Source organism: Metopolophium dirhodum, chromosome 1, assembly GCF_019925205.1.
Source record: "Metopolophium dirhodum isolate CAU chromosome 1, ASM1992520v1, whole genome shotgun sequence".
Classification (NCBI taxonomy): Eukaryota; Metazoa; Arthropoda; class Insecta; order Hemiptera; family Aphididae; genus Metopolophium; species Metopolophium dirhodum.
Genome location: NC_083560.1, coordinates 129,495,317 through 129,515,940, shown reverse-complemented (window position 1 = coordinate 129,515,940; position 20,624 = coordinate 129,495,317). Strand labels below are relative to the sequence as shown.

Sequence of the window (20,624 nt, the reverse complement as noted above, 5' to 3'; positions counted from 1 at the left end):
TTTATTAATATTTAAAACTAGATAGTGCTAAAACTGACAATGTCCATAAGCAGCTCAAAAAAAGTCAAAATATTTTCAACATTTTATAGCGTATAGCAAATGAAAATATAAACATTCAGTAAAATGTTCACGTATCTATAGTTATTCTTTTTTGAATAACAATAAAATAACAAAACCACTACCTGAAAAATCGAGTGAATTTCCAACATTGAGAAAATATGAACTTCAAACGCTCGTAAAAATTTAATTTGACTTTCTTATAGACATTTTTTTTTTTTTTGATAAAGGTAGATAATCTTATAAGGAATCTTGTATTACATTTTCAAATTTTAGATTTAAAAAGATAAATTTTTATGAATTCTCAACTCAAAATAATTTGCTAATTTTCGTGATTTTTCCGTATTTTGTCAAGATTTGAACTTTAAATGCTTATAAATAAAAACTGTGACTAAGGAATTTTAATTTTTTTCATCTGCCTTTGAAGCAATAACCTAGGAGCCTTTTATTAAATTGTCAAGCTTTTTTAACCAACAAATAAAATTTTCTCAAAAACAGATTTTGCGTAAAAATTACCGTTTTTCCTTAATTTTTATGTTGTTTTTCCCGGTGCTTTTGAAAACAATTGGAAATTTTAAATTTTGACTTCCCAATGCACTAACGATATTCACTTTCTCATCAAACATGATACTGAAGTTGAAAATCCAATCATTATTTCGACTACTTATCGTGTATATGTTACAGTTAAAACCCGAAATCCGTCGAAACTAGTTTTAACTAGTCAAAACTAGTTTCCACAAATCCCTTTAGTCATTTCTGGTTTTAACTAGTTAAAACTAGAATTTACTAAGACCTATAAAATATATTGGTGAAAACTAGAATTATCTAGTTAAAATCCTTAATTTTTATATTGATAGGTTAAACTAGTTTTAACTAGGGAAAAGTAGAAATATAAGTACACATTAGAATAATTATTATAGGAATTTATTATATTATTTATTTAGTATTTTGACAGGACAAACTATTGTGGCATTTAGAATTGCATAGTATTTTATTTTTTCTACATAAACAGCGATTTGTTCCGCAGGACGTTTTACATGTGCATCTTACAAAGCCTTGCCCCGACCCCGTCGATGCTTTTGTTGCGGCTGCACGGAGGGAAATATGATTGTTTGGAACTTGATTCTCTGTGATGAATTTTTCTTCGCATGTTATAAATTCAGATCTGAAACAATTTTTACTGATTAGTAACTATTTACTAATTATATTTTATTTGGTGTATGAAAATGTGATAATGGACGTACCTACAATAAAGTTTTTCTAGAATTCCATCCTTACTTCCGATTCTGTATAGATCGTGCTCTGTTTTTTCTAACACCACTCCGATGAGATTAGGATGATCTGTTTTGCCTTTGTCAACATCTGGAATGCGGATTACTACGTTGACACCAACATCAACGGCGGGAAATTTTTTTTCTGATCGAGTCATCATTCGGGCTGCCTGTTTTTCCAAATTTTCATGAGCTTCTTTTCTAATTGCACCTATAAAAGAGGTATCTGAAACATATCAAAGAAATAAACCGTGTTTATGTATTTATTAGATTTGTTGGTTACAGTATGAGCTATTTATACTTAACTATGAAAGTTGATTTTTTTTACAATTTTTCTAACTGAAAAATAATTTAAAAGTTATCGAAAAATGTTTATGGTTTTTAAATTATAAAATATGTAAATAAAAAATGCATTTTAACCGCAATATAATGTCGATAAATAAATGTCTAAAATATTAATGTCTAAAAAAATAATAAAAATGTTTACCTGCAGCTTCCTGCTCAATCTTATTTTCACTTCCAGTTTCAGTACATATAAGATTTTCCAGTTCATCCTCGACGTTTATAGTAGCAATCAAATCATTGGGGAGGTTAGAGGTTACGAGCCCCACTCTTGGATCAACCCCAAACATTGCTTTATAGGGCATCATATTTATCCCGGCGTGGTGTGCTCTATTTTTCATAAATTGTACGAACTTTAATCCGATAGACCAATTAGTGGATTTATTGTCTGTCATCCAAGAAGCGAGCATTCGTTCCACGTCTTGGTTGGCTCGCTCTACGGAGCCTTGGCTTTGTGAATGCCTAGGTTTCCCGTGCACGATTTTTAACTCTGGCCATAGCCCTGTCAGCTCTGTAATCACACTGTTAACAAATTCTCTCCCATTGTCTGAATGAAGAAGAACCGGAGCACCAAATGTTAAAAAAATGTCTAATAAATGGCTTGCAACTTCTTCTGCACGCTTGGTCTGCAAGGGGCGGAGCAGAACGAATTTTGTCAGATGATCTTGATAATTAAGTATAAACTTAAACTGTGCATCAGGTTGTGACTGCATGTCTATCAAATCTATTTGACATCTACTATTTAATTCAGTGTGCAAAATTGGTTTCGAAACGAGTCCTTTCTTTCCTAGTTTTTTCTTTTTCTGGCACGTTTCACAGAGAGACAAAAAAATATTTATCATGTCAGTGGTAATGTTGGCGTACTTTCTTGAAGTTTCAACCTTCAGACGATCTCTCCCTCCATGCCCTACAGCGATATGTGACAAATCAATGACATCAAAAATGTCTTCCATCGGCAAATAATATTTGACTGGCTCTCCGCGGGTTACCAGCTTTTTTGTATCGCCAAATTCCAAAACATTGAATCGCTTGATCCTTCTATATTGAGCAGAGGTTTTTTTAGTGGCTGATATCGCATCCTCAACCTCTTTTAGAAGCGAATCATAAGCATCTTTAGTAATGATATTATAATGATTGTCTTTTTTTCCTTCCACCGATTCCATAAGCTTCTTAAAAAACCGTTCTCGGGTACTCATTTCTCTTTCAGTTTCCAACATGATACCAAAGTATACAGTGACGTTAGGACAATTTTCAAAACCGGCGAATGTCAACAAGAGCGAAAAAACAACTTAGAACGGGCAATTCACGACAAAAACACGTAGGTACAACGACTACGACGAACACAATCGCACTGGCGAAACACAGCCGACGATATAAGCTGACCTTCAGATCAATATCGTATTATTATTAATATTATTGTAGGTATAATCTGTCGAAGTTATATCGTATCTAAGTGTTGGACGACTAGTTATCTTAATTGATTTGATAGTCGACCGGTCAAACAATTATCGAGCAATATTTATAGATCGTCTGTGGTCGCGTGAGTTTTATGTAGTACGAGTTTAAATACAATATAATATTATTCTATACTAAATAAATAATATAATAAATTCCTATAATAATTATTCTAATGTGTACTTATATTTCTACTTTTCCCTAGTTAAAACTAGTTTAACCTATCAATATAAAAATTAAGGATTTTAACTAGATAATTCTAGTTTTCACCAATATATTTTATAGGTCTTAGTAAATTCTAGTTTTAACTAGTTAAAACCAGAAATGACTAAAGGGATTTGTGGAAACTAGTTTTGACTAGTTAAAACTAGTTTCGACGGATTTCGGGTTTTAACTGTAACATATACAGACACAAAAAAAAAATAAAAAAAAAACACATCATTATAAAATCAATACATTCATTGTTTCACTCAGAATCTAAAATTAATTCAGTTTACTAACGATTCAATTTATCTATAAATGCATTAGGCCAAGGTAAAGAGGTAAAACACATTTAAAATAAAAAAAGATAGTATTTAAAAGTAATGGTAAGTATCTGTAAATTCTTTTTAAAAGATACTTTTTTTCCAAGTATCTATATCTGTACTTGAATACTTTTTAAAAGTATCTTTTACATGACTGGCCGCAAGTTATCTCGTGTGGATTTCGTCTTTTCCAAACGGTGTTAGAGGATCTTCTCAACCCAAACCCAAGAAGGATTCTGATTACATTTGATAGCAGTTATTTAATTGATTAATTTTTAATATTTTAAGCACTTGTTTAATTATGTATTTAGTTTTTAATTTTACAAGTTTTTTGACCGACAGAATAATCTTATATCAACAATATTTAAAAAAAAATAATAAAACTAGAAATTTTACGCCTATAGATAGTTCAAAACTCTTTGGTGTAACTAGAGGAGTGCAAAAGTGTTTTTAGCATTCCCAAGTTCTAATTTAGCATTCCTTGTTTTTTTAGGTTTAACTATCATTATTATATTTAAATACCATAAATTGTATGTTTTTAAAATATGAAATATTATAGCACCCCACGTTTTAGAGGTCTAGTTGCGCCTATGTTCAAATTTTTAAAATCCTTATTTAGGTAAATATATGTGTACCTAACCATGTTATGTGTGAACACCTCATTAAATTGTGAATTTTTGAAAATCCTTTCTTAATAGTTCACAATTGCATGATTCGGTTACTGCCAAAATGTCAAGTATATCTAGCTATCATAGTTTAGGTTCAAGGCTCTACTTTGATCAATGATCAGTCAGTCAGGCTACATTTGATTATATAAATAGATTATAGTAATTTATTTTACAATTTATAGTACCTAATACACCAATACAAATATTTATCATTTATCTAAGTGTTTTGAAAATATCATTGTGTGTATAAAATATAATAATATACATACAAGAGTTTTATAAAACCCCACGAAAAATATTTATTATTGTTATCCTTCGTTTAAATTTTGACTTTCGTACAAATTTTAATTTTAATTGTCCACAAGAAAAAAAGTGCTGAGAATATATTTTTTAGATTTTTGATTTCAGTAATTACAAGGAACCTTGTGTTTTAAATTGTTAAACATTAGCTATAAAAAATGAATGCACGTAATCGTGATCTTGACAAATTTTGTCGATATTTGAACTTCGAATGCAATGAAAACAATTTAACATGTATATCTTTCGTACCTACTTTTAAATGGCTTGTCATAATTTAAGTTAAAAGGAACCTTGTACTACATTTTCACGTTTTTTGAGTTTTGACCAATTTAAAATGTCTATAAATAGACAAAAGAGTCAAATTTTCAAGTACTTATACTGTTATTGGTTTTTGAATTACCTTCAATAAAATATTAAAAACCGTTTATGGAGAAATAGTTATTTACAGGTGAATATTCAATTTCATACAAATTGAATATCAAATGCTCATAAAAAATGATTTGTGGCTTTCCAGTGAACTTTGTTTTTTATAAAGGTAGAAAAACTTATGAGAAATCTTGTATTCGTTGTCATACCCTATAGATATAAAAAGAAATTTTTTAATGAATTTCTAACTCAAAATAATTTGCAAATTTACGGTTTTTTAATATAAAATATTAAAATGTCATAGCATATTATGATGTTTTGCTAAAATTTAAAGAATTTAAAGTTTAAACGCTTATAAAAAATATTGTGTATATTTTTTTAATTGATACAACTTATGAGAATTTTGGTTTTAAATTTTCAAATTGTTTGACCAAGCAAACATTTTTTAATCGATATTTATTGGAAAAAGTCAACTGTTTGTAATAATAGCTCAAAAAGCTTCAAAATATTTTCAAAGTTTAATCGTGTACAGAGAATGCTAAAATAAATAAACATTTGGTGAGAATTTTAAGTTTCTATACAACTATTCATTTTTAGAAATATATAAAAAACAATCAACTATGTCAAACACTGCGCAATTGTTTCGTAAATATTCTCTTTTTTTCCTTAATTTTTTTCCGGATTATTTTGAAAAATAGGTACTTGGAGTTTTCAATTTTGATTTCTCAAAAGTACCAACTAAATCCAATCTACTCTCAGAAACCACCATCAAAGTTTAAAAACAAAGCATTTTTTCCACTACTTTTACTAAAAAGTATTAATGCATATTAATTTACTAAACTTTAGAGGACCATAATTAATAAACTAGCGAACCAAAATTGATGATTTGACTATCAACATTTTCAGAAAAAAAGCTTTGCCAGAATCCATTAAAAAATATAATAGTTACCATTTGAAAAATAAAGTTGATTTTGCTATTGGTACACCTGCGTGTTTAAACATTTTTAAATTGTTATAGAAAAATTACCTGTTAAAAATAAAGAAACAAGTCTTTTTTTTGTTTTTACGAAATTCTATGTCATCGATCCAAAATCGTTAAAAATTCCCGCGTACAATGACATAAGATACACCCTGTATAATACAACCCTTTCTATACCAGGTAGGACCTCGATATTATAATTTTTTTTTTATTAAGTATAAAGGCTTCAACTTATAGGTTATTACTAATATTACTAATAACTTATTAGCCTATATTTTTGTTCATATTAATTAGTTGGGTAATTACGGCGATAGATTTTTTTTTTTTTAATTTATTTAGAAGTTGGAATGTTACTTTAACTTATTTTATTTTAAATTTTTATATCAATACCAATGTTTTTGAAAAAGAAGTTTTCCATGATCGTTTCGTATGAAGTGCTATTTTTTTTGAAGTGAAGAAGTCGAGTGTTGATTTTATGAGGTATTTTCCAGAAGGGATTAATTGTAAAACGAAAAAAGTTTCAGTGTTGATTTTCTATAGGTACATGGTAACATTTTCAAAATATTTTGAATCGTTTTGATCTATCTATAGACATTTTCAATTGTATTTTTCGATAAATGTCAATACAAATTGTTTGTTTGGTCGAAATACTTAAAAATGTAATACTTTCCTCATAAGTTGTTAGTATTTTTATTTATTTTTATAAGTATCTATTCAATGTTCAAATTTTGACAAAATTCTTCAAAATCTTGAAAATGTGTAAATTAGTTTGTAGTTATAAATGTATAAAATGTTCATTTTTTATAGCTAAGATTTGAAAGTTTAAAACAAGTATTCTCATAAATAATTCTAACTGTAACTAAAAAATCTAAAAAATGTATAACAGTTTTTTTATAGACATTCGAGGTTAAAATTTGTACGATATTAGATATTATAATTAAACAAATAATAACGTTTTTAGTTATTTTTTTGTAATTTACAAAATATATTATTCTTTGGTATTTGAAACTTTTAAAGTATAGTATTTTTTTATACAAACAATGACATTTTCAAACGCAATTTTTCGTTAAATATTAATTTAATATTATACTCTAGTACTCATAGACAAGCGCACAGGATTTGACACACCCTGTGGACTGTGGCTATTTGTACGACTTTTATTCATTCTGGGGCTTTGTTTAATGTTTTAGTTACAAATAAATAGTACAACGATAACCCAGGAGGATGAGGTATGAACAAATCTGTATAACTAGTTAAATAAAACAACCACTAATAGTGATATAACTCATCACCATTCAATGTTTAAGATCGATCGATATATCGTGATAATACTTCTTCCTATAAAAACTCATACCTGAGTAATACCTATAACTTTCTATTATTAAAAATTTGAATTTTTGTTGAGTGATATAATGATTTTATTTTATATTTTAGTGTAGTCGTTTTATTTTTTATTTATAGGTAGGTACCTATAAAATTATAATAAATTATGGGTACCTATTTGTTTTTTGATAATAATCTATTTGTTGAAACATATAAAAACATTTTTGTGAAAGACAAATAGTTACTATAGGGTAGGTACTTCATTTTCTTCATGGCACGCCCCATACCGAATTCCGTTGCACGCCTATGGTTGTACTAATGCCTAATAGTAAAATAAATTACTTTTATCCCAATAAAATCATAAAATATACTTAGTATAAGATGACTTAACTGACAGATAGTCTTCGATCAGATCGTTTTTCGTATACAATTATTTTATATCATTGAATTCAAATTTAAGTTTATTTAAGACATCCATTACAGTGACTTCTCTAAGCACTTAATGTACAACAGAGCGTTATCGACTTCTCCGCTTTTATATCATTGAACAACAAGATGCATATAGGAATAATATTTATTTTACAATGATTACTGTTGTCTAATTCGTTATATGACGCACGGATAGCCCCCAAATAAAAGTTTAAATTCCACTGACTGAGTAATAGTTGCTAATAGGTATTAATTAAACAAATCATCTTCAAAATGTACTAAAATAATTTTAAATGTTGCTATCCTAGTAAATATTAAACTTGCCTTGAAAACATTATATTTCAATTTAAGTATGAAACAAACGTGGGCCACCTCTAGTTATGGTTATGAATACCTGTACGGCTGTACCAACTACCAACTACAGTAATTATTCAAGGCATCTCTGATTCATAATTTTACTGAAATCTTTTAAAATTATACAAAAGACAAAAAATAAATTAAAATGTTGTAATTGGCATATTTAAATAAAAAATATCCAATTAAAACTCTTTGGATTTATGTTTGTACTGATTACTTAGCATTCCCATTCAAACCTACACGTAATTGCGCCTTGTAAATTCAGTTTTGCAATATTAAAATCATTTCAGGTCACATGCAATGTGGGCTATCAACATTCACGAATCGCACGAAAAAATTTAAATTTTTAATACGGAACAAACATCCACGTTATTTTGACGAAAAATAATTAGTCAGATAATTATTTTTATCGTGCTTAATTTGAATAGTAAAAATGTTATCATACTTGGGTTTTGACCTCTGTGTATTTAGAGTCAAAATTCGAAACTATAATTATATTAAATATTTATATTATCGATGTTCTTATCGGGAGCCTAAGACGTTATAGGTTAGGTTAGGCTCAATAGATAACCATTTACCGTGAAAACCATAACAAGGACATATTATACGCTATTTATAGTATACTATATTTACCGGATCGGATAGCGGTTTTGCTGTTTACCCCGTGGACACGATACATCAAAATATTATACATATTACCTAGTATCTCTTACCGCTCTTATTCTTTGCGTTGGAACCTGTGGCAGTGAGATAATATAATAATTATTATTATTAGGACCGATGCTGCTAGGTAACACTTGTTACGAATATTTTTATGTATGTGGGTATTATATATTTTGTATTTTCAATAGCACCACACCGTATATATACTTATATATACTTATATATAAGTATCTACTATATAAACCTATTATACCTATTTATAACTACTACAAGACCATGATTGCGTGCTTATAATTGCTAATCATGGATAACGAGCTTAGATGAGGAATGTACTTTATTATTATAGTATATAGTATAATGTACCTACTATAATAAGTAAAATTGTAAAAAAAAGGTACCTATTCTAAGTATTATTCTGTAGAATAATATAATAAAAATAAAAAGTGTAGTAAATACACCTTTCAAAAATGCTAATTGTTGACAACTTTTTTAAATTTAATAAAAATAATTTGTACATTACTTGTTTGATTGTGTATGTTAGTAGTTAATTTTATCTCATGCTAAATAAGTAAATCCTACGACCATTACTCTTATAAAGTTATAAGCGATCCCTAACCCCGTGAGGGGAAATTGAGCTAAAACCCACCTACACAAAATACAAGTATCAAATCCTAAGTCTTGAGGACAATATTTAATGCTTCAGGGTGTGTTCGTAATTTTGCACTCCACGACGGCTTTTAGCTACCCACAATAGCTGAGTAGGAACATGAAAAAATTAGCAATCAATTTCTTAAACAACATAATATTATATTCGGCTCGCAGTGTGAAATTCTACAGACCAAGTGAGTGACCCGCTTTCTGTACGCCGACTCAAGCGCGTGGACGCCCCCAAACGACCATTTATTATATTTTTTTTGTAATATTCTTGATTGTAAATACATTAAAACGTAGTAGGTAGTAAAATATTTTATTACTGATGTCATATTTAAAACACAGTACATTCACCAACTCTGCATATTATCATCATTACCTAATGACATATGATACTACTATTGTTATTGATATCTATTTTCCAAAAGTCAAAAATATGTAATGTTGAAATCAATAAGTTTAGATGACAATATCAGGGAAACTTTAATTAGTAGAAAAAAAATCAGTAATTGATAGCACAATACAACTTTGGTATTTTTATTTGAATTTATTTATTTTTTTTGGTACAAATTAGTATTTATAGTTTGCGAAAATAAGTAATAACACGTTTATGTTAGCTTTCATATTATGATCATGGACGATGAAGTATATTAAAAATAATAATGTGATATATGATCCTCATTGACATCGTATAATTAGAGTTAATAGTTATGTGAGCGTAAACAAAGTACATATATAAATATAAGATAGGTACACTATACTATAATATATAAATATTAAATATTATATATTTATATTAGATTCTGGGTAGAGTGATAAATGTACCAATTGGTTTTACAATGATATGTATGTTTTTTTGTGTCCGTCACTACCTAGACACTTCAAGTTCAAATGTCTATGAAATTGGATACCTATTTAAATGAAAAATATCTATATTAGTTATTTTATTGCAATTCAAAATAGATTATTCATTTAGGATTTGAAACTTCTCTCGCCACTACGCGTATACTATCTATAATATGCAATGCAATTGTCTAAATATTTAGATTAATTTTAATTTTAATAAAGACCGTCTTTGGAGGGGGCATCATTAATAAGTATCCAGAAAAATAATTAAAATTTTTCAACTGTTAACATTTTGTATTATAGGTGGGTATTAGGTAGACAAACTTATGTGAAATCTTCTATTATAGTTTTCTATCGCTATGAAAAGAATATCTTTTATGAATTTCTAACGGAAAATAATTTACAAAATTTGAAACATTTCTCATGGCTATAAATAGTTCAAAATTGTTTGAAAATTTTACCATGTATGGAAAATGGTAATTTTGACATTTGATTAAAATTTCAAATATTTAAGATTACCTACTCGTTTTTAAATTACAACAAAATATCAAAAATTGATAGATGAAAATTCGTTAATTTATCGATGAAAATCCAACATCGTAAAAATTTTAAATTCAAACGTTCATAAAAAACTAATATTACTTTCCAGTAAACTTTTTTTATAAGGTAGGGAATCCTCTATTAAAATTTCTAATGTTACCTATGAAAGAAAAATCTATAAATTTTTAACCAAGACCGGATCTGCCTCCCGGGCCTCGATAGTTGGAATTTCTTTAGGGGCCTTAAATTTGTCCATTACTTTTTAGTTTTTTCGTTATAGGCTATAACAGAGCATAAATCACCTAAAAAAAAAAAAAATCAATGATTATTTAGTGAGGAAAAAGCTTGCAAATTATAATTTATAAATAAAGTGATATATTATTCATTATTTATTGCTATGTACCTAATATCTATATATAACAGGTACCTAATATTAAATAATATATACATTATTATTTTTCTTTTTCGTACAGGGCCTTTAAAACGTTGGCCCCTGGGCCTCAAAATAGTCAAAATGTCTTAATTCGGGGTTGTTCTTAACTACTTAACTGAAAAATAGTTTCTACATTTTCAAAATTTTGATAAATTTAGTCAAGATTTAAAATTTTAAATGGATGTAAAAATTTTTCATGCCTATATATATTTATATTTTTGAACCTATATCAATAAAACTTTTAAGGAACCTATCATAAAATTTTCAAGCTTTTTTACTTAGAGAAAAAGTTTTAATTAAGAATAATATAAAATGTTACCATTTATGTAAAATACTAATGTAAATATTTGGTAACATTTTCAAGGCTCTACGGTTATTAATTTTTGAGTTAGGTTCACCAAAAAAACCTTTTGGAATTTTGACCAAAAGTACTAACTAGATTCACTTTTCTATATCAGAAAAGATGCTGATCGCGAAAATCGAAGCATTTTTACTTTTCCCACAATGTCGCTCCGCTCAGAAACTAAAAATTTTATTTTATTTTTATAACTGATAGTGTCTAATTTGTCGCTCCTAGATGGCGAATCTAAATGCGGCCCTGATTCTATCCCATTATTATACCACAAACAATTCAAACCTGCAGTATAGGTACTTACGTCGGTAATTCGGTATTGCCTTGGGTACAAAATTAATATCAGCAAACGCTAGTAATATATTACCTATAGATGACAAAATATATTATGTATATGAATATAGCCTGTGTAGATGGACTAACCCAGTGCCATCTCGGTCTTTTTTTTTTTTTTGTACAACCTACATCTTACAATATGCTAATTTCAGTTGCACTCCGTCGACGACTATCTATAAGACGTTCCGCCGCAATCAAAGTAAATCATTTGTGATAGTGCGGTCGAACGGGGAATATACCAACTCCTCCGTTGCTGTTTATAACTATTCCAGTGTGCGAATATCTATCGTCTACCTCCTGTAAATACTAAAATACTGTTCACACTAACATATTATTATCGCCCTCCACTACCATGAGCCAACAGAAGGTAAGCGAAAAACATTATTACCTATGTTATAGCGGTATACACACAATAATAATATATATACTGCACAACGTGTATATATTAATGTTATACCTATTAACACAATAATTTTCCATATTAAAATATTATTATTATTTCTATATACGCATGTAATTATGCCATCATAATAAAATATAAAATAACACTTAGTGCGACATTTGAAAATGTAATAATCATTGAAATGTTTACATATATCGGATGAAATTATAATAGTTAATCATATTTTACTCTCGGAATTTCGTGTTAAGTATTCAAAATAATATGGGTTGTACCAAAGTTACAAGTTACAACAATTGTATGTGCAATACCTACAATTACATTTAATCATACAATTCATTCGTTGTTATATTTTATTTATCACATAAAATTAATTAAAAAATATTCTAGGTACCTAGATCTGCTAGATATAAAAATATGCCCCCAAGTTTATAATTTATTGAATGACCATTTTCATTTTCAATTAGGTATTAATATTATTTTATTTTGAAAAGCTTTTTTTTTAAATCATATTCAACCCAAATGATTTTAAAGTACCTGTATGGCTGTACTTTGAAATGTTTACGAACAAATATTAAAATTCATAGCAGTTTGGGAGGTATCCAATCATAATACTAAATAATATTATTGAATAATGATTTGTAATAAATATAATGTAAATTGTTTGATTTAAAACTTTTTATTTATTGAATCCAAAAATATTTAATAGAATACATTTTCTATAGAATGCATACAAGTATCTACAAAATTAGTTTGTATAGAAACTATTGTACATTTATACGATTAAATTTGTCCATATAATAGACACGTATAATAATTTTTGTAACGATTATTATCCATTGCCTATTTGTTTATGACAATTTTAAAATTGCATTACATAAGTATCCACTGTACATATACTAATAGACGCTTAGCAGTTTTACTGCAACCTACTTTATACATATAATATGTATATTGTATAATATTATGATATATTGATACGATAAAGTATAAAAATAATAATTTGATAATTTTAATCTATAATATTTTTTTAAACTTTCTTATGATAACTTAAAAAATGATATAAATATTTTTTTATTGAACTAATAATTCATCGCCAGTGCACACCACGTATTTGTTTATATATTATTTTGTATGTGTACTTGTGCAGTACTGCAGTTGTGTAAACTACTTTTGTTATTTAAAACAAATATTTTTGTATGTATAAGATATTTAAATGAAGACAAAAAATCTATAATAGTTACCTACCATATAATATTATAATGACATGTTTAATATACAGTATTATAATATTTATATAGTTAATAACTTAAACTTGGATAAACTCGCATGGTTATATTTTAAATGTTGATCTTTTTTTTTGGTTCAATTATTATCAATTTCATAATTCATTGGAATATCGATAAAATCATAATTTTACCTAAAACAACAGTTATATTTTCTCATATCTCAATTTTCGTGTTCAATTTTTGTAATGCAAAAACATTTAAGATTTTATTAAACGATGTACAATATCCAGTACTTACACATTGTAACTTTAGAGTTTAGTTTACAATATGTACAATACTTGAATACGTATACGTATTTAATGCGACAATGATAATTTAAAGCTTTTAGAGTTATAACCTACTAGATGACCACGTCTCCGTGCACTTCATTGCCCATTAAAATGCCAACTCTATATATGATTCAAACTTTGTGTTAAATTCGTTACTTTATAACCGGTGTAGTGATGTTTACAACTTAAAAAAAAGATTTAAGTTTAACTTTGATTTTTTACACATTAATCACAATATTGCACATTTCTTAGCATTTAGGACTGGGTTTATTTTTGTAAAGATTACGCCTAATACGTTAACCTAAAGAATGTAATCATTTTATTTTTATTTTTTAACAAATAACGTTATTATTAATTTAATATAGAAGCTATAGGTGTACCAATCGTGCCGCTGACTTTTTTCAAAATCTATTAATGACCGATGTTTTTGCAGTACCTACCTACATTCTTTTAAATTATATACAACCATTATAATTTATTGAAATAAACCATTCACCGTTAATTTATGCCCGTCGATTTATCCCATTTTAATCTCCATTAAAAAATTTTAACACAATAATTTTGATATGTTATACCATAGATTATATAATACAGGTGACAGGTCTAAAATTAGCTTAATTCACTAGCTATTCACTAAATTATATTGTAACTTGTAGGTATCAATGGTACTATTTGGTACAGTATAAACAATTATTACAAATTGTATGTATTTTTAAATGTTTACTTCAATAATTTAAAAACTGGTTGAACATTAATATAATATTAATTGTTAGCTATTGGCGAGGGAAGGGTACTTGCCCTCTCTCCCAGCCATCCCATGGCTACGCCCTTGCATGTAGATATTATGTATACATTTGTATAATTTCAAAACTAAATTCATAGCTTTCATAACAAATAACCATTTCGTCTATTTAGGTCGTTGTCATTCTATTATTGAATGTATATTTGACATCATTCGTCTATGCTCAATATGGCAGTAATTTTGGCAATAGCAATCCCGGATACGGTGGTACAGGTACCAGTGTATCATCAGAAGATTATGGACACAAAGGCCAAAATCCCGTCAGAGGACCTGTTGAATCAGATGGAAATTCAGAGGTAAGTTCTATGTTTATTTGCATATTGTTAAAATATAATTTCACAATTAGCCGTTACTATTGGCAAACTAATCGTCATTTTGCATAATACAAATAAATTTCATAACAAAATATTAATATGTACCCACGTCTATATTGTCACTATTATAGTAAATTAGTTAACTACCTATAAACAATGGTGTCAGCCGTCAGGTAAGGTAGGTATTTTCGTATTAAATATACACAGATTATAGATAGGAATATTCTCAATTCGAATTAATTACACTTTGGTATAATTATATAGTTTTTAAATAGAATTTACTTAAGACTGTTAACTACCATAAGTCAATAAAACACAATAAGTATATCCATAAGGATTCTGTATTCCTCCTTCTTTAAAAGGCATAATTTATTTATCGAAATTAGTTTCAAATGTTCAATATGCAGCAATAATAGACTGTACACTAATTTATTGTACAGTTAGTATTTATAACAAGTCCATATTATAATTACTATTACTTGTCAATTATTACATATATTATTATGTTGATTTATTTTTTTTTTATTCCTATTAGTTATTAACTTATAACGTATTGTAATAATTATTATAAATAGGTTTATAATAAATATTATTAAAGATATTCGACACAAATTGTATTTTATTTAAATTGGAATGTCTACAATAAAGGGTGTGATAAGTGATAGATAACCACTGAATACTGTGACGTGTCGCGATTTGCAAATTACCAAATAATTTTATTTTTAAATATACCTATGGCTTGTTAAAATAATAGAAAACTATAAATATAATAAAATGTATAAGTGTTAACCAATATTATAAAATACACATTAACACATTAACCTATGGTGTCTAATGTGTATTTTTCTTAGCAAATGTGTTGTAAATCTTGTATTAAGATAGGAATATAGGTAGGAATCTATAAAAGTAATACCCGGTACATGTTCAACTAAACATTTTAATGACTTATTTTCGTACGTTCCTTTTTTTAATAGGTAATCTTCTATTATTATTAGTTAAACATTTGTCTATTAACTTCATAAATTACCCCCTCATAATTTGCAGAAATTGGGCTACCAATGTTTAGTGTGAACTATACAAGATTGTATATTCGAATGCACAGTTATACTTTCATTTTATCCAAGTAAAAGTGTCAAACAAATCAGTTTTAAGTTATAATTCTGAATTTTGATATAGCCATACAGTTTTAAATATTACACTAATACCTACATGAGTTATATGGCTATAATACGGTATAGGTATAGGCTTTATCTATTGGCATTAGTAGTATAGACTTGAGTTAAGAGATAGTTATAAGTTTATATTATAAATTATATTGACTGAACAATGTTTTTGTCTGCTTTAATGAAGCCCGAGCCGTTCAACTTTGCTTACCAAGTAAAAGACGCACCCACCAATACACACTTCACGCACGAAGCCAACAGTGATGGCAAACGAGTGACCGGATCGTACAGCGTACTTCTTCCGGACGGTCGTAATCAAGTAGTGACATATGTGGCCGACGAAAATGGTTACAACGCCAAGATCAGCTATGAAGGAGAAGCTAAACCACAACCACGTCAACCAGGCGTCCAAGGAGGTTATTTGACAGCACCGGGTTTCCCTGCTACTGCTCCTAAATATCCTCCTCCTGCATATGGTTCTGCTCCTAGTCCCGATAGTTATCCCGGATCTGCTTATTCTGCTCCCGTCTCTGGTTATTCTGCTCCCGTCTCTGGTTATTCTGCAGGTTCCTACGGTGGATCTCCCCCGGTACCAAGCTATCTCGTCCAGGTTCCGACTTTCAAAAACGGTGTTCAGGGATCTTCTCGACCCAAAATCGGGGATTTCGATTAATAACGTTTGTTTAATTGTTTAATTTTAATATTTTAAGTGATTTTTTGCCCTGTACTTATGTATTCAAAAACAGTCAAAATAAAGTATAAAGTGGTCACCGAATATTATAACGAATAAATATTTAATATTTCGTAGAACAAAATCTTCATAAATGCATAGGTACCGTATTTCGACTAATAATAGTTTCAATTTAAATTATCTTATAACTATGTAATAAAAAAATTTTTTTTATAAAATACATGTTATACTGTTATTATAGTAATTATTATTTATGTAATAAAATTTATCAGATTTGTCATCAATAATTTATTTTGCTATTCGTCAGGCTCAAAGTCATAACACAGTTTTACAACTATTTCGAGTTCTCCAAAGAAGCGCACGTATAGCCAAGGGGTTGCCTGGGGTGGCCCGACCACCCAAAATATTTACAGGCCACCCCATTATATTGTTAAAATACCCATGGCTCAAATAATTGAGTAAAAAAAGTTAAGCCATGCTCAACAATTTCTATTATACTATTTGTTATTATTACATAATTATCTTTAACGCTGTGTTCTCACGACGATTACAAAAATAAATTAATATAACAGCTTGTAATTTATCGCATCTGATGCAATTCGATTTTCGAAGAGCATGGTCTGATTGCCAGAACTAGGAATAGAAATCGTTCATCAATGCTCGTCGTAGGTATTCGTCGTGTTAACGTAGGACACAATGCATCTATGATCTATATTATGAACCCGCATTCCTATTTCATAATCATATTTCATTAGGCATTTCCCATCACGACACCATTGCTTTTTTAACGATGGTTAGCTTGGTAGCACAATAATAATTATTATGCGTATTATACTAGATACCTATTCAGCGGTGGATTAGCTAAATATTTGGGCCCGCGGGAAATTACAGTGTGACAGGCTCACCCAATATATTATAATAATTAATAATAGTTTTCCACCACCCAACTAGATTCACTTTTCTACCAAAAAAGATGCTGAAATAGAAAATCAAAGCATTTTAACTGTCTCGAAAAGTGATGACAGTCACAAAATTTTTTTTTTTTAAAACATATAATTATAAAATCAATACATTCATCGCTCTGCTCAAAATATTAAATATTGGAACAAATTTTTTTAAATGTTGACGGTTCAAAATTAAATATAAATTGACTCATTTAGGTATACTGGGTATTTAGTGCAGCCAAAATGACATCCAAATTCCAAAATCGTGATCAAAAATATAAATATTAAAACACGCTATATATAGTACACACGCTAAACTGCGCTAAAATACTATTAAATAATTTATAATCCAAGTACATCGGCCCAGAGTTTTAATACGAGGATCTGCTCACCGGTTACTTTCCTGGTATCCTGGTGGGCCAATCCGCCGCTAGGACGCTAGGTACCCTATCCATAAATATAGAAACAATCGTCGAATTCCTAGTCAAAAAACCATAACAAATAATGATAAGATAATATAAATATATCTATATACTTAATGCCTATTGTACTTTTTTTACTATAATATTATATTAAACAAAAAGACTTAGGTATGTTTCTTTATAATCTCAATTTTTTTTTTTTTACATTTATTAGAAGGTATACAATCTGTAATATTATTTACAATGAGCATATGAGTGGAATTTACAATGAATGTGACAGCGTGAGGGGAGTAGCTACCCAGCAGTAACACTCGACGTGAAGTTATAAATTTAAATGAAAAAATTAAAAAGCTCAGCAGCTTCTTAACATAATATGTTATCATTTTATTATTTTGAAATTTGTATTTATAAAAACAAAACAAACAGATATTGTATAATTGTCTACTATGAGAAATTATTTAATATATTATACAGGGTGATTCATAAAGTGTAAAACACTCATTATCTTAAAAAGTATTAATGTTTTTGAAAATAATTTTTTACATAGTTTCAAGTTGTTAAAAAAACAACATTTTTATCAAAAAATTATATTTTTAAATATTTTTTATCCTTTTAATTTTTTAAGTTTTTTACTTTTTTGAATGACAGCATAGAGTTTTAATTTCATTTTCCAAAGCAGAATATTTTTCTAAGTATTTTAATACATAAATATCAAATTTAGGACGAGTAGTTTATGAGTTATAAGTATTTAAGGTTTAGACAAGTGGAGTAGTGGACACACATTTGCGGGGTAACAACATACCACTCCACTCCGCCCATCTAAACTTTAAATGCTTATACCTCATAGACTACTCGCCCTAAATTAGATTTTTATGAATCAAAATACTTAGAAAAATATTCTGCTTTGGAATATGAATTTAAGACTCTATGCTGTCATTCAAAAAAGTAAAAAACTTAAAAAATTATATAGATAAAAATATTTAAAAATATAATTTTTTAATAAAAACGGTTTTTTTAACAACTTGAAACTATGTAAAAAAATATTTTTAAAAACATTAATACTTTTTGAGATAATAATGTGTTTTACGCTTTATGAATCACCCTGTATATCTAATAACAGTGTATAAAAAATTAAAAACGTTATTGGAATTAACTCACAAAAAAATGCACCATAATGAAAAACAATTTTCCTGATTAATATATAAACTATTGTATTAAAATATAAATTATATAAAAAGCGGACTGCTTACCCCGTTATTGTCAATTAGACACAGCTTAATATTCAGTACATTGTATATAGTGCTGTCACCCCACACACCCATCTACGAAAAAATAAAGACATCTGAACATTTAGTGCTGGGTAAAAGCAAAAATAACTACTAATGGATGATACCACAATATTATTAGGACGCAATGCACTGGACATTTAAGGGGTTTAATATAGGCAACTTTAATGTAATTTTAAAATAATTAAACATGTTTTATATTAAATTTTATAAATAGAGATAATTTATTCAATTACTGAATTACCTACTAATTCAATGTATTTTAAAAGTGTTCCCATGTCAGTACCAACAACAGTTGTTGCGTAATCATGAGATTATAATATAGATTAACGGTTTCGGTCGGGACAAACTTACGAGTACATTATTTACAGTTGGTAAATTTACTTTTATTTTTTTGATAAGAGAACTGAATAATATTTAACGAACAAATGAAAAAAAACAAAACAAAAAATAATTTCATACAAATTAATACTTTGGATTGCCTTCAAGTTATCAAAAAAATAGAGAGTCACTGTAATGGATGTGTTAAATTTGAATTCAATTATATAAAATCATTGTATCTATAAGAAAAACGATTCCGAGTGAAAACGGTCTGTCAGCGTATAATATTACTAAGTATAGGTATATTTTATGATATTATTGTGTTAAAGTAATTTATCTTACCATTAGACATACCTAAGTGACTACAGTTTGTAGGTTAAATTCATTTATGTCAAAAAAATTATATTTAAAAATGTCGTTGTGTGTATAATAGTATATGTGTGGCAAGGGAGCTATTTCAGTCGCGGGCGACGTGTGCGGCGAGGGACGCATTTCGCCCAAAAGATTGAAATTGCCTTCCCGCACGAGCCACACATACTATTTTTTTTCACACCTCTACATTCATCGATAACGGCAAATGTAATGCAGGGGATCTATGCAATAACTAGACTATAATTATACGACAGCAATATATTTAATGAAAGAAACGATTTGGTTTTATTTATTTTAAGCGTCACGCGTGGAGGTTATAATATGGTTATGAGATGTAACCAAAAGTTTATAATTTGTAAGGAATCGACGACCGTGTTATAGATTTCAGTGACTGTTTGTGCAGGGTATAGGTACGCGCGCAGCACTTTTGGGGATTTCCACTTTACCACCCCGCATTTT

At 28.3% G+C, this 20,624-nt stretch overlaps 2 protein-coding genes across 2 annotated transcripts; one reads left to right on the top strand and one right to left on the bottom strand.

The window, feature by feature from the left end:
* Positions 1–754: 754 nt before the first annotated feature.
* LOC132953723 (KRAB-A domain-containing protein 2-like) lies at positions 755–2,887 on the bottom strand. Its single transcript, XM_061026085.1, has 3 exons — positions 1,816–2,887; positions 1,302–1,554; positions 755–1,222 (listed from the first exon to the last, which is right to left on the bottom strand). Exons 1-3 carry the CDS (start codon positions 2,885–2,887, stop codon positions 994–996), a joined length of 1,554 nt encoding a protein of 517 aa, XP_060882068.1. The 3' UTR covers positions 755–993.
* A 9,218-nt stretch (positions 2,888–12,105) lies between these two features.
* LOC132934753 (pro-resilin-like) lies at positions 12,106–17,064 on the top strand. Its single transcript, XM_061001092.1, has 3 exons — positions 12,106–12,259; positions 14,766–14,948; positions 16,317–17,064. The coding sequence occupies exons 1-3, from the start codon at positions 12,245–12,247 to the stop codon at positions 16,800–16,802; spliced, it is 684 nt and encodes a 227-aa protein (XP_060857075.1). The 5' UTR covers positions 12,106–12,244; the 3' UTR covers positions 16,803–17,064.
* Positions 17,065–20,624: the final 3,560 nt, after the last annotated feature.

Bases quoted from the DNA above. Each gene is read 5' to 3' on its own strand.
- LOC132953723 (XM_061026085.1), bottom strand. From the start codon at position 2,887: ATGTTGGAAACTGAAAGAGAAATGAGTACCCGAGAACGGTTTTTTAAG. The intron at 1,555-1,815 runs GTAAACATTTTT...GATATGTTTCAG, and splicing joins GATTGAGCAGGAAGCTGCAG to ATACCTCTTTTATAGGTGCA. The intron at 1,223-1,301 runs GTACGTCCATTA...AAATTGTTTCAG, and splicing joins CTAGAAAAACTTTATTGTAG to ATCTGAATTTATAACATGCG.
- LOC132934753 (XM_061001092.1), top strand. The intron at 14,949-16,316 runs GTAAGTTCTATG...GCTTTAATGAAG, and splicing joins AATCAGATGGAAATTCAGAG to CCCGAGCCGTTCAACTTTGC.